This window comes from Polistes fuscatus, unplaced genomic scaffold (genome assembly GCF_010416935.1).
Source record: "Polistes fuscatus isolate 324 unplaced genomic scaffold, CU_Pfus_HIC Scaffold17, whole genome shotgun sequence".
Lineage (NCBI taxonomy): Eukaryota > Metazoa > Arthropoda > Insecta > Hymenoptera > Vespidae > Polistes > Polistes fuscatus.
The window spans coordinates 970,347-984,976 of NW_025113075.1; the positions used below are offsets into that span (position 1 = coordinate 970,347).

The following is a 14,630-nucleotide window of genomic DNA, read 5'->3' on the forward strand; positions in this document are numbered from 1 at the left end:
ATGCCGTTCGTTTTTTAAACGTACCTATATAGTGAATTTTCATATGTATTATTTTTTTTTTCTTCTTTTACGAAAAATTGTTTGATATTCGAACGCCACTTGGTTCGTATTCTTAGCCGAGGTTACGCGTATAAATTGTTTATGCATTTTGTAGAATGATTTTTGGAATATTAATTCGTAGAAATAATATCGATGAGAATTTAAGAGTCATTTTAATTTTATCGATGAAATAATTGGAATATTTGTATTTCGTATGATTTTGAAACGAATATAATCATTAAATCTATAATTAAATCTATTGTTAATCGTGATAATAAGAAGTGTATTGGTATAATATCTTCTCGTGGGATTTCTTTTTTCTGTGTGGAAATAAATAATAAATTGATTATAACATTTTATGGACGTAATTACGATATCGAAGAACGCGAAAAAGGGAATATTAAAAAGAAAGAAAAACACGAGAGAGTATTTCCAATTTCTTTGGAATTTTATTCGATGCGCAATCCAAAACTGACGGAGCTCGTTATTTTTCAATGAATTCAGAGTCGAATCTCGTTTGAGTACTTATCACGCCAAAAAGTACGTAAGGAAGCAAAATATAGCTCGTTTCGAACGTTTCGGTTTTTATCAGCGAAATTTTCTTTTTATCTTTCTTTTTTTCTTTTTTTTTCTTTATCGAGAAGAATACGAAAGTTTCTTATTGATAATGAAATATTCTGAAATCCTTTAATTAATCTTGTTACTTGTGTTCTTTTTTCCCCCCTTTTTTTCTATTGAGATGAAATTATTTTTAGGACTGGTAAAGCAATCGTTCTTGATTTGTTATTATCGATTTTTCTATATAACGAGTATCTTTTAGCAACAACGATATCTTTTTTAATTAACGTGCAATCATCGATACTAATGAAATCGAAGGAAATTGAAGTAATGAAAGATGGGATTTTAAATTATTCTTAAACGTTTTTATCATCCAATTTTTTAGTAGACATTTTAATTCGGTATCCAATGGTTTTACTGTTTTAATTATTACTATTATTTTATCATTGTCTGGAAATTGTTTTATTTATTATTCGAATCAATAGCGAATTAATTTTTATTCGAATTAGATTATTGAGAATTATAAAAATTGTAATATTAATAAAATAATGTTTGTCAGTTTTTAAACATTAGGTATATAGTAAGGAGTGATTTATTTATTTGTTCAGAAATAAAATGGATACTTCACCGACTCTAAGTATTGGCGGATCAAGAGCCAGAGCCGCGCTTTTGACTACGAGCGGTACCGGAAGCGGTAGTACCGATAGAAGGGTTGTTTTTTTAACGAGTCAAACGGTGGATGGCAGTGGACACGAAACTAAAACTTGGCCGCATCATTGGTCACCCCACACAGTGAGTTTTTAATAAAAATCAAACGCTTAAATGACAACAAAATCACAGCATTTGCATTAATACAAAATATTTATATAAAGTATAGAACAACTAGCAATAATAATTCAATTAGAAACAATTTAATTTCAACTTTAATCAATTTTTATTTGTTTCATTAAGTGATCACGGCAAATTTGAAGACAATTGTTATAAATTTATTCTTTGATAAATAACAATGTTACGAGAATGAATCTATCTTGAATTCGGTCAAAGTACGTTTCAAACAGATTAAGGTATCGACTATTATCGAATGTTTCGTGTACCCTAAAGGTGATAGGGGTTCCCTTTAACTATTGTGATTCACCCTTTGCCGATTAGATATCGTACTTGGCCGCAAATGCTCCGTAATTCTGAATTCTGCTCATCACCCGCACGTATTCGTACGACGCGTGCACATTCGAAGTGTTCTATATACATCAAATTCGCACGACTAGAGATTATATTACTGCATATGGCTTCAAGATACGTCTTCCAACATTATTGGGAAATTACTAACGAAGAATATCAAATGTAATAAAAATTTTCAACAAATTTATTCTCAGATTAATCCTGAGATCAATATATTTGATATTTAATATTTAACACTTCTCGTGATTAATTGCTTTTAATATTTTTTAAAATAATGTATCTTTTTCAGGTTTGTTTTTATCAAGTTAGAAATTGATCGATTTCTAAAGTAATATTTCAAGTTATAAAATACATTGAAACATTGATCCTGCAAATAATCAACCACTTGATCAGGAGAAACAAGGTTGAAATTATTTAGAAATAATAGATTTGGTACTGAACGTGTTAAAAATCAAAAGATAGGATAGAAGAAAAGGGTTGGCACGATCTTGAACGTGCGTGCGTTTATGGGTCCGTTTCCTGATGGGGCCAACGGAGAACAAGTAGAGTAAGGCACCATCATCAGAAAGCTTCGTACTTAGGTAACCCCGGTGGTAGAATTTGCATAGTTATTTGCCGTGCCGGATGAAAGTCGTTACAGGCTAGCTTCGAGAATTTCAAAGGCCAAAATTACCTTAGAACTGGCTCTCGTCTTCCTAGAGCATTGTGTTACTGTCATGATTTAAAGGATGGGCCTATAAACTGGCTTTACGCCTCGTAAACGCGTCTTATAATTTACCGTATTTTCAACGTGATTCATCATGTAGAAAGAAAAGAAAAAAAAAATGAAACAAATTCATATCACATTCCATCCACAATAATAAAGTATAAAAACCCTCCCTCCTGTGTATCTGAAAAAGTTATCATGGTCGGTGAGTTTTTAATCAAAGAATCTAAACATTTTTCCACGCAATATTTCCCGAAGTTACATTTTTTCTTTTTAATTATTTATTAGAATAATTAGAGTACCAGAAACATTTCTATGTCGACGATAGAACGGACGCGTAACAACGTAACATCTTGAAAATAAAATTTATTATATATATATATAATTATACAATTGAATTAATTCTGATATCAATTGTAAAATGGGAATGCTATCTTGATGGCGAGGAAACGATGTAACTCATTTGGTTCTTGAATATTTGAACATCTATCAAACTTGGAACATTTCTATTTCTTATGCTAACACATATTATTGGCACGAAACAAATCTATATTTTAAAGAAACGCAGTTACGAGTTAGAATTCAATTTCAAACTTATATCATAAACGAAAATAATTTCAATCGATTGTAAAGAGTTTTGAAAAACTTTGAGATCCAATGGAAATCGATTATAAAGCGACATATCGAATAACAGAAACTGCACTGCTGCTGCTGCACTGCTGCACTGCTGCTGCTGTTCGGAGATACATTAAAGGTTCAGGACTTTTACCTTTTCCCCTCCCCTATCTCTCTCTCTCTCTCTTTTTATTTTAATCCTTTTTTTTTATTTCTTTCCTCGTTTTAATCGTCGGTCGTTGCCGTCGAAAGCCACACGAGAGTGAGAGAAAAAAAATATTTTGTTGGCTCCCACGTACCGAGAGAGAAAGGGAGAGAGAAGGCACAAAGTTCACCGCACCGATTTCCTGCCACTGTAAATCAGGATCTTCCGATGACGTTTTTCCGTTCTCACGCACCCTCTCTCTCTCTCTCTCTCTCTCTCTTCTTCTTTCTCGAAACCGTCTACACTTTTCTGCCCAATGGTTCCACATATTTTCCCTGGTCCTCCCGTCCCCTTATTCTTATTCTCTCAACCCTGTGCTCCTAACTTTTCCATGACCCCTTCTACATCCCTCCACCCTCAACCAAGCCCTTCTTTCTCTTTCAATTGTATTCCTTTTCTTTTTCTATTTTCCTTCTCTCTCTTTCTCTCCCTCCCTATCTGTTTTGTTTTTTTCTCTCTCCCTTTCTCTTTTTCCTTTTGCGTTTGGGTTCTTTTTCTATTTGAGTCTCTCTTTCTCTTTCTCTTTCTATGTCGCCGTTGGTAGCTCATATATATTCAGCTGCACGTTCGTTCGTATTCCAACGTCCATGGTTGGAAGAGAGCTATATCATAGCGTATCAACTGTTTTGTCAGTTTCCCGTAGCTACCCTGAATGAATGGGACTTGTTCCATTTCTTCGCCCTCTCTTTCAACCTTTGTCCATTTTCCTTTTCCCTTTTTTATTTTTCTTTTCTTTTCTTTTCTTTTCTTCTTTCCTCTCCTCATTCTCTTTTCTCGAATTATCACCATTTCGTTTATGCGATCATAACTTTTCTAATATTTTCCTTACTACAATTTTAATATTATTCTCAGTTGTTTCACGTGTTTTCGAGTATATATATATTTATACGAATTATATTACTTATTTATATATATATATAAAGATATATTTTCTTTTCTAGAAAAGTGTCGTTAGAATAATGTTTCATTATTAACAAGAATCCCTTTAACTTACTGTCCTTTATTATATCGATATATCAATCTATCAATGAACAAATGAAAAAACAACGAGAAAAATAAGAAGTAGGTATTACTTTGGAAGTTAAGTTTAAGAATAATACCGCGTGACACTGATAACTCTCGGATACGTTTCGATTACTTGAAAAAGTGAAGAAAAGGGAAAAGGGAGGAGTGAAGGAAGGAGTGAAGGAAGGAAGGAAGGACGTGTTTTAGTTCTATCCACGTAGAAACGGGTAAGGCGACGATCCGACTCGATCGTGGAACTCCGATTTCAAGCGTGATGTATGGCCTCCTATTTATTTGGATCCCGGATCGAACGGAAAGCCTTCCCTGTCTTTCCTACAACACATTGGTTAAAGGGGGTTGGGTGGGTGCTGTGGGCTGGAGTCAGCGAGGGGTTGAAGAGGGAGAGCTAAGAGTATATACGAAGTTGGAACTTGACAAGGAGATCGGAGACAAGGGTACTGAATTAGTGCCACTCGACTAGAACTAGGCGAGATTGATGATTGCACGTACTTTCTATCTCTATCTCTTTCTATTTTCTCATTCCCTATTTCCTAACAGTCTACACATGTTAGTATTGGAATCTTACGCATTACGAATTGGTTATCCAAAACTGATTGACAATTTGGACAAAGTAACGATCATTTGTGATATTAGATTTTTGAAATATCCTATTGGGTGCACGTAACAGATTTGATGGATGATGTTTCAATTATTTCGGTTACCACTTTTAAAAGTTATTTTAACCGAAAACACATTCGTGAATATATTTTGGTTTATATTATAAATTTGATATAATATTTAAATAGTGTAGCATGGTTTAGTATTTAAAAGGTAGAAATGTAAGGATTTATTCATGGAATATTAAAAAGCTACTTAAATAGAAAATATATAGTCGGTATCGATCGATTGTAGGATTCATTCGTTGGAGGTTGAGTATGTTCGTTGGTTCGTTCGTTGGTTGGTTGGTTGGTTCGTTCGTTCGTTCGTTCGTTCGTTCGTTTTTGGTGACGCGCATCCCAAGTATTTGGAGCATTTTGTCGAGATGTAAATAGGAACGTTGTAGGTCTGGTTGGGTCTTGTTGCGCAACAAACAACGCGGGCTGCATCGAGCACGAAATCGTGTAGTATCATAAATCAAGTACACGGTAGGTTAAATCTAGCACGTAAGAGAGAAAGAGAGAGAGAGAGAGAGAGGATTAATTGAAGCGAGCATATCAATGAAGTTGCGTGCAAGTTCGGCCTTGTATATCCAAATCGAACTTAACTATCAAGCTTTTCGTGACCCCTCTCAATGCCGGATTTCTCGGAGTAATAAGCTGTCCGGTATAAATGCAAAGATTGAAACACTGCACCTCTACCAGCTAGCCAGCTCATTGTATTCCAATGCACTACATCTCCCTATACAACATTATACAGCCCACTGTATTAACCCTTCTAGTTCAACGGAGGTTGTTCTTATCGTTTCCCTCCGTTTTTCCCCCCAACGAGTTCCTTGTTTCGCTAAAAACAAGAGAAATTCCAGTTCCTGTCGATAAACTATTGCTCATTCTGTCTCGAATTAATGCTAAATATTAAATCTAACTTTCGATGAATTATCAGTTATCTACGAATTACTTATCTTTCTTTAAATTTGGAGACAAAAAAATATCAAATTACGTTAAAAAATGGCGAAACGAGTACTCTACCAAAAAGAAATCTATTTCCCTTGGACGAATCGAGTCGGTGTACTCTCAGGAAATCGACTTTTCGTGTTTCACTCGGTTCCTTACCAAGATTCTTCTTCGTCGGTCTTGATAGTTCGAATCACATTATTTCTCTTGTGTGTGTGTTTTTTTCTTTCTTGTATCGCCCTGAAGCACGCATTTCATTTCCGCGATTGATAAGTCGATTACTTCTTTTTCTATCTTCTGAAAACGATTGACTAGAATTTTTATTTTTATTTTATGCAACAAGCTCGGTACAATACATTTGAGATTGAAATCCTAGATTTTACATAGATATATATAAATATTTTTCTAAATATTAATAATAATATGAAGAAATATAAAAATTACTTATAGCAATGGTTTAATATCCATTGAAATTTTTCTTTTTTACTAGTCGGGGCCTTAATCTCGTAAATTTCCATTAAAGAAACTTTTTTTCTTATCGTGTTTTTCAACGGGTAGCGTTGATTTCAATTAAATGCATTAAATACTTACGTATCCACCAATGGTACAAGTCGTCTAACGGAACAACCATGCATGAACCACCACCATCACCGCCATTGGTACGCCGTCCCGTTATGAATGTGTCCCCAATTATAACAGGAACTTTTGATGGAATGTTCAAAAGGAAAAAGAAAGTAATTAATTTCATCTATGAAACACAAATTATGCTTGGACTGTCCTAGAATTCAAGGATCGAAACGATTTATGGGTTTAATTAGTTTCACGTTAGTTTTCGAACAAATTGAAAATGATAATTGTTCTTTCTTTGAAGTTTTATCTAACGAATCCTTTCCTAATAATAATCGTAATACTTCTTCTTCGTCTTCTTCTTTTTCTTCTTCTTATTATTATTATGATTTTTTCAATTGTCTTCTAATCAATAATTCTTCTTTTCTACAAGTATCACAATTTCTTTAAAATTTCCTTTCTTCCTTTCTTTCTTTCTTTTCTCTATACGATACGTATTTAAAGAATAAGCGAAATTTCCTATTTCTTTTAAAAGATAAAATATTTCGATATTTCCTAGACACGATGAAACTCATCTTGTTGCTAGTGTGTGAATAGTAATTCGATCTTCTGGCATTCGATTTCCCAGGAAAACCTCCGACAAAATTACATTCCAGCTTATACATAAGGTATGAAAGAACATGAGAGAGAGAGAGAGAGAGAGAGAGTGAGTGAGTAGGGGGAGGAGGAAGAGGAAGGGTGTAGAAGAAGGGGTGCGAGTGGGGGAATCGTTTTGAACGTATCACTCAAACGAATTTTCTTATGCATTGCCATCGTGGGTGCTTATAAAGTATATATATATAAAAAAAAAGAAAAAACAAGAAAAATGAAAACTCGTGACTGTGAGAATTGAATCAAGTGTAGGATTAACAAACGTAATTCTTGAAAAAAAAATAGGAAAAAAAGACGGTCATGCTCGATCGAATAAAATCTTGTCACGAAGCCCTTTTACTCGATCGTCGACCTCGGAATATGTTTGAAACACGCGAAGCTTTTTAGACACGGGTTTGGAAAGTAAAATAGAGAGAGAGAGAGAGAGTGTGAGAGAGAGAGAATTTGTTATGCTAACTATGGAAAAGTGATTATCTTCTAAATTACTCGAGTATGTTCTTTATTTACATTTATTTTTCTTTTTTTTATCGCGTATATGTTACTGTCCCTTTTAATATTCTCGAATATTAAAATAAATAATAGGTTTGACACCTGTTTTATATTCTTTTTTTTTAGGTGGGGGCGTGAAAAAATCACACGTGGTTAATGTTCATTCATTTTCATGTTAAGAAGTTAACTCATACTGCATAATGTAACTGTTTTCCGATACGTAACAAGTAAGGACACCGTTGGCCTACATAAATTCTCGAAATTCAGCTCGGTGAATCGACGAAAAACAGATGTGCTTTTAACAGATTGTATGGTTGGCCTATATAAATTCTTAGAATTTGGTGGTAGAGTATCGATTAGCATACCCATCTCTATCTGTTAAGAATAACGCCGGTCTATATAAATTCTTAAAATTCTCAATATCACAAATTTAAAAAAAGAATTTTCTTCTTGCAAATTGTCACGTTCTTCGGACTTCAAATTAAAAAATCGAAAAGGTCAGCGATTTTTTGTTTATTTTAAATCGTAATAAAAGAATTATTTTCATCGAAAAAACGGATACGAAAAGAAAAAAGAAACGAGCAGTTTTCATCACATATATATATATAAAAAAAAAAAGAAGAAGAATAAATAGGAGGAGAAGGAGGGTTTACCTTCGTAAAGGGATGAAAAATTTTTTTATATCTCGCAAAGAAATATACGTCGTCGTATTTATTACGTTATAGTTCCTTTTTATTAAGTTCAATGTTATATCGGCTAGAGCGAAGGGTGTCTTTATGATCCCACAACGAGATCGGAAAGCTCGTAAAAAGGATATCGGACGAGGGTCGCGTTCCGATGGGTGGATGAGAAGGGTGACAGAGAATAGGGGAAGGAGAGAGGGTGCGAGTCAAAATACAATTAGAAGCTCGACGGAAAATATGTGTGTGAGAAAGAGAGAGAGACCCCCTCCCCCCCCAGAAAAAAGGAGAAAGACATTAATAAAAAATGTTGTTAGCCAACGATTTTCATTTCATCGTGTTCGCAATTAAACGTTTTTATTTTTATCGTTCAGCATTTGCTTAAAGTAAAGATCAAAGTAGAATTGTTTACAATTGTTTGCATTTAACGGTATAGACGACGATGATAAATACTAAATATCGATGCAGTTATCGTCGTGCAGTTGCCATGCGTCATGTTTAAACAAAACATTAACGTAACTCACGACTAACGTTTAAAACGTGATTTATTAATGCACCTAACGTGTTCAACACTAGATTATTACCAAAAGCTTTCAGTTATTGGACGTACGGTTAAAATATAAACGCGTCTTTTTGTTACTTTATTATAGAGATATATTTATTTTTTTTTAATATTCTTTTATAAATTATTTCAACAGTATAGCGTAAGTAATTCGTTCATTCATGTCGAATAATTTCATTTATGAAAAATATGTATTATTATGAGGTTTCGATTTATTGTTACTACATTTTAATCGTAATTGTTAACAATTTAATTTCTCCTTTTGTTCTTTTTAATAATTTCGTAATGGAACGTAGAAAAATATTTTTATTATCAAGAATTTTCATTGAGGAATTCAATTAATTAAAAACTGCACGTATTTAATTATCATTTAAATTGGCATTGCATAGAGTAGAAGAATGGTACGTTCGATTGGATGATCGTACGATTAATGGTTTTAATTTAAGCCGTTTTAAACGTGCAAAATCTGAAAGTAGATTCGTAAATAAATTTTCACTTTTCGTTAGTTTTTGACAGTCTATAAATTCAACCCCAAATATCCGGTGTATCCCGAAAAAGAAAAAATAACGTTGCAAAAAAAAAAGGAAACGAGAACTTCGTACAATTTTTGAGTTACGAACAATTCGCTCGGTACCTTATTTGCTTTTAAAAATACCATTCTATCATTTTGACGATTAACCTATGGCGTAAATATTTCCCATTAAAAAATCGCACATATTTAATAATCACATTTTGATGGCCGGCACACAAGGTGGAGAAGAAAAACGTTGAACGCACGGTTACGACCGATTGAAAATTTCAACCTACAATTTATGGTTTTAATTTAATCCGTTTAACCATGGGGGAAAATATGAAAGTACCTTTACTTACGTTTCTTGTTTAGCTGGTGCTCACTTTTTAAGAGTCCATGATTCAAACCGCTTCCTCTATCTCGGACCCGTTCCTTTCTCTCTCTTTCTCTCTTTTCCGGTCTTCCTCATTTTCAGAGTGGAAAATTTCTTTGACGGTGTGTTGTACTGTACGCTTGCACGTCCTTTCCCGTGGTTGAAAGTATGCGACAATAATAAAGTATCCGGGGGTAGACCAGGTCAGGAAAATAGGCGTCGTAAGCTAAATTCATCGTCTTTTATGTTTGTGTACGTACGTGTGTATTAGCTGTCTGCTTCGTATATGCGAGCGTGTGTTCGCATTCTCTCTTATACTTGTTACCGCAGTGCTGTATTATGACGAGATGTTGGGAAAGGGTTACATTCGAACACTCCACAGTGTATAGCGCATTACGTATACTTAGATGAAATGCCCAAGGCAATGTTAAACGCTCGACACGCGTTACAACTACCTTTACTCGTTACCCTTACCCCCCAACCCTTATATTCCTTAATACCCCGTTCTTCCTACATTATCTTCCACTTCTCTCATATTTTTATTTAACTAGAAAAACAAATAAATGCTTTCTTCTTTTATATTTTATTATCAAAGCAATTGATTGTTATTTGAAGTTTGTACATTTTTAAAATGAATTTTTAAAAAAGATTTAGGAATGTATTGGGGGAAGAATAGAAAAGCCTATACATCTCTCAATTTTCTTTAACAACCCCTGTTTCTCTCTCTCTCTCTCTCTCTCTCTCTATACCGATTTAACGATCGACAGGACGAGCTGGAATCGTTAATTCCATTTACTAGGAAGCACGAGTAATTGGCTTAACGTCGAGCTTGACGATTGAAATGATCGTCGAATTCTCGAAACGAGGCCCCCATCGTATTCGGCCATTTTCTCTTTCTATGTTCCATCGGTCGTTGATCGAGTGACTTTGTACCTTCGACGTATTCGTACCCTTTGAAACCCAGTTACGATTGATTTCGAATCTTTCAAATTGTCCCTCTTGCCTTTTTATCTTCCATATTAATTTCATTTCAATTTTATTTCTCCAATTTTTCACGTAACTCTAGACAATCGAGAAAAAAAATACATTGAAAAAAATACATAATTCGACTACGATTATATCGTAAATTCTTTTATCGAATCGGTTGGTTTACACGTTGGAGAAAAACAGGTAAAAAGACAGAGAGAAGGTGGGGTTGGGGGATGGGATGAGTAGGCGAATGGGTGGGTGGTTTAAAGAACGATAAAGAAATAGAGAAAGATGGAGAATCCGTTAGTTTCTTTTTTTTCTTTTATTATTTCTTCCCTTTTCTTTCTTCCTTTCGTTTTTTTTTCCTTTTTTAGCTTTCCTCTATCGTATCCGCTTCACTTACTCCAAAGGGGCGTGTCGATCGACGTCGTGTTTGACCCCGGAAGACAGGTCGTTAATTTTTTACGCGCTCAGCCAACGAGGGTGCAATGCAAACCGCCGAGCCTCTTTCACGTACCGTGAACCAGAATGATTAAAGATTCATACGCGTAGTTATAAACGATAATAGTTAACGTTGAGAAATCCGGCTAAACCTAAACCCCTTGTCGCTTTCGTGTCTTCGATTCGTAACGATTCATTTTTTTTTAATCTACAATGTTCGATCAAATATCGAACATAAATTGGTCGATTGTAAGATTAATCGGAAAGAAAGTATAATACAAAACCATCGTAGGAATCACGACGTAATTTTGGATTCGATCGCAATTCTCACATTCTTTAATAATCATCAAAGAAATAGAAGAACAAGGGATAGCAATCCACCCTTGGTTGGAAAACCTCAAGACAAGAAATCCCGGAGAACCGGTTGTTCAATTGCAGTTTCTCTCAGATTCGCGATTTCAATTTCGTTTCTTTCCATCTTTCGTATATTCGTTGGTTCGTTCGCTGGTTCGTTCGCTGGTTCGTTCGCTGGTTCGTTCGTTCGCTGGTTCGTTCGTCGAACGAAACTTCATTCCACGAAAGCAGCAATTTTGCTTGGGTTCTGCAAACAGGAATGTTGTGCTTCGATCCTACACACAGGCAGGAACACTGAGCAAGTAGTTAAGTACGGGCGAAGGGTAGTCAGGTTTAAGCGCCACCTGTGCTTGTCAATTAAGTTTACGCGTCCCTCGTTTCAGCATTGTGCAACCCCTGCCACTTTTACCCTTGCAACCACCCCCCGCCCCTCCCCGAAAACTACCCAACCCTTCTTCTCGCTCTCACACTCACTTACTCACTCACTCTTTCATTCCCATCACTGTTAGTTATTCTCGGCTTCGACTATCTCGCACCTTTTCTCCTCTCCCTCTTCCGCCCCCTCCCTCGTTTCTCTCTCTCACCCTTTATCCGTTCACGCTCTCACCCTTTTTGTCTTCCTCCTTTTACCCACCTACCGTCTTCTCAACCATTCTAATTTTCTCTCATTCACTTCTCTCTCTTTCTCTTCTTCCCTTTCCCCACTTCGATTTTCCCGGGCCAACGATGTTACTCTGCTGCTGATATTGCTGCCATGCTACAATACTGACGATGGTGGTGGTGGTGGTGGTAGTAGTAGTGTGGTACTTGGTTGATTTTTCTATCTACCGTGAATAGAGGATATATTTTGTTCGTTTTATTTTCTAATTACGTATCTCATATTTCACATTATTATCTAACACTTTTGAACACTTTGCGAATTTATATTCTTACGATCAAGAAATAATTGTACTGAGAAAAAATAAAAAAGAAAAAGAAAAGTTATGAATAAAATAACCTCGATTGTATTACTAACAAAAGATGATGATCATCCTAACACAGTTCTCTCGTACTTCATTTTTTCTCTCTTTAACTCTGTTGCACAGGCCACAAAAAGCCTTTTCCCCTCCTCTCAGGATGGTTTTCCACTTTCGACGTACCCCGTGAACATTATGAGTTGCCGGTCATAAACGTAAAAATTGTTTCATGCACCTTTCGGTAAATTGGATCACCTTTCTATATACATTCTAGAATGAAATTCACTTTTTCTTTTCTTTTCTTTTCTTCTTTCCCCTTTCATTAATTTTTTGTTTCTTTACCGTTTCGCATACTTTCCAAGATCGAATATGTTAATGTTTTAGGATCTGTGCATCTTGTTGAACGTAAATGAAATTTAAGTAACACGTTTTTGTAACAAATGCAAGTGTATGTTCATGTGTTTCTTTGTCAAGTACTTACTCTCTCTCTCTCTCTTTAGACCAGTTCAATCTTTTAGGTGTTTAGAAAATCATTAGGGGCCAAAACAATAGGATTAATAATTCATGGGGGTGGTCGTTTAGCTTGACTCGCGCGGCACGTTCCTTTTTTACTTTTCCCTCGGCGTTCAGTTTCATTCCCAATGGCACCTCCTACGGTAATACTGCATCCTGCGGTGGGTGATTGTAAACCATGTTATTTCTTTTTGGCTATAACGCCAAATCGGAAGATACGAGCGTTTTACGATGTAAGGAATCTCCCACCTAACCACCCCTCTCTTTCCGTTTGCCCATCCCCCTCTAACACACATACATAATCTTTACTTCTTTTTCCTTATATTTTTCTATCACTATCATTTCTTCCTTTTGCGATTTCTATTTCGTCTTGCTCTCGTTTTCGTCATTTTTATTTCTTTAATTCTATCATATCAATTTTTCAATTCTCACTTTTACGATTACCAGTATCTTCAAAAAATAATATAACCAGTTGATATTATATAATCATAAATCTGTTATCATAATATTCAATATAATTTTCACATTATTTTTTTCGATAACTTCGCGCATATTTCTTTCAGGAAAAATAAGACGCAATGTGAATTCATTCCAACGACGAATAGTTTTATTATTACGCACAGAAATCATTTACCTTTTCTTCTTATTCTCTCGTTCTTTTGTACTTTTAGAAATTGATTGGCCAAGTAGGAAACTGTTTTGTCCCGCGGAGAATCGTTCTCCTGAGTTTTCCTATCGTTCTTGGCGTATTTCGGCCGCTTGTTGTCTTCCATCCGATATCCGGAAAAATGCACTCGCAGATATTGGGCCGAGGCGAAAGTACTATTCCACCACCACCACCACCACCACCCCGTTCCCTCTTTTTCTTTCTATATCAACCTTCTTTCTCCTGTTCAGCTGAGTGCACCGAATTGTTATTGCCGAACAATCGATTTCTGATTCCTCCTGCGACCAAAACTGTCCACCACTTCAAAGAACGTCCATCATCGTGTCTCCACCTGTGTTTCTTTTTTTCTATTTTTCTTTTGTCTTTTTTTTTTTTTTCTACTTTTCCTCTCCCTTTCGTCCTACTTTCTTCATTTTACAACATACACGACGTACAAAATGCGCAACCTAATTTTACTGGTTCAAGGTGGGATCAACATATTCACGACCATATTTCTTTATTTTTTTTTCTTTTTTTATTTTTTGTCACGAGTATAATAATGCATTCGCATGGGCACTTGCAGGGGAAAAGAAAGATATATATATATATATATAATCGTGAATATGTAGTTCACCTTTTGAATTATTCATATTTTTTCTTTCGCAATTTTTTGCTAACTTCAATTCGAGGTGAGGGGTGGAGGGGTAGAAGAAAAAAAGCGCGACCCTGCCCGTTACATCAAATAATCCAACATACTTTTTACCGAAAATATTTCGCGAATTCATTATTTCGTATAATTTTTTTTTATCCTTATGATTTGAGAATCATAGGCGCGAGGAATAAATTTATGTAAAAATAAACATGCGTGGAAAAAAAAATATATAATAAAATAGATTTAGATTATATATGGCACATCCCCTCCGTAGGATTTTGTATTATCCTAATTAATTATACGTCTGAGGTACATTATTTCACCTTATCCTCTGATCAATGTGCACTTA

The 14,630-nt window shown here is 35.1% G+C and overlaps 1 protein-coding gene across 6 annotated transcripts in view; it reads left to right on the plus strand.

The window, feature by feature from the left end:
• The window catches only part of LOC122515038 (zeta-sarcoglycan-like), a 186,302-nt gene that overhangs the window by 2,386 nt on the left and 169,286 nt on the right, over positions 1 to 14,630 (plus strand). For all 6 annotated transcript variants that reach the window (XM_043632172.1, XM_043632174.1, XM_043632173.1 and 3 more), the window contains one exon: positions 1,206 to 1,389. In XM_043632172.1, coding sequence (XP_043488107.1) covers positions 1,213 to 1,389 — 177 coding nt within the window. In that variant the 5' untranslated portion in view covers positions 1,206 to 1,212. The remainder of the gene's footprint in view (positions 1 to 1,205; positions 1,390 to 14,630) is intronic.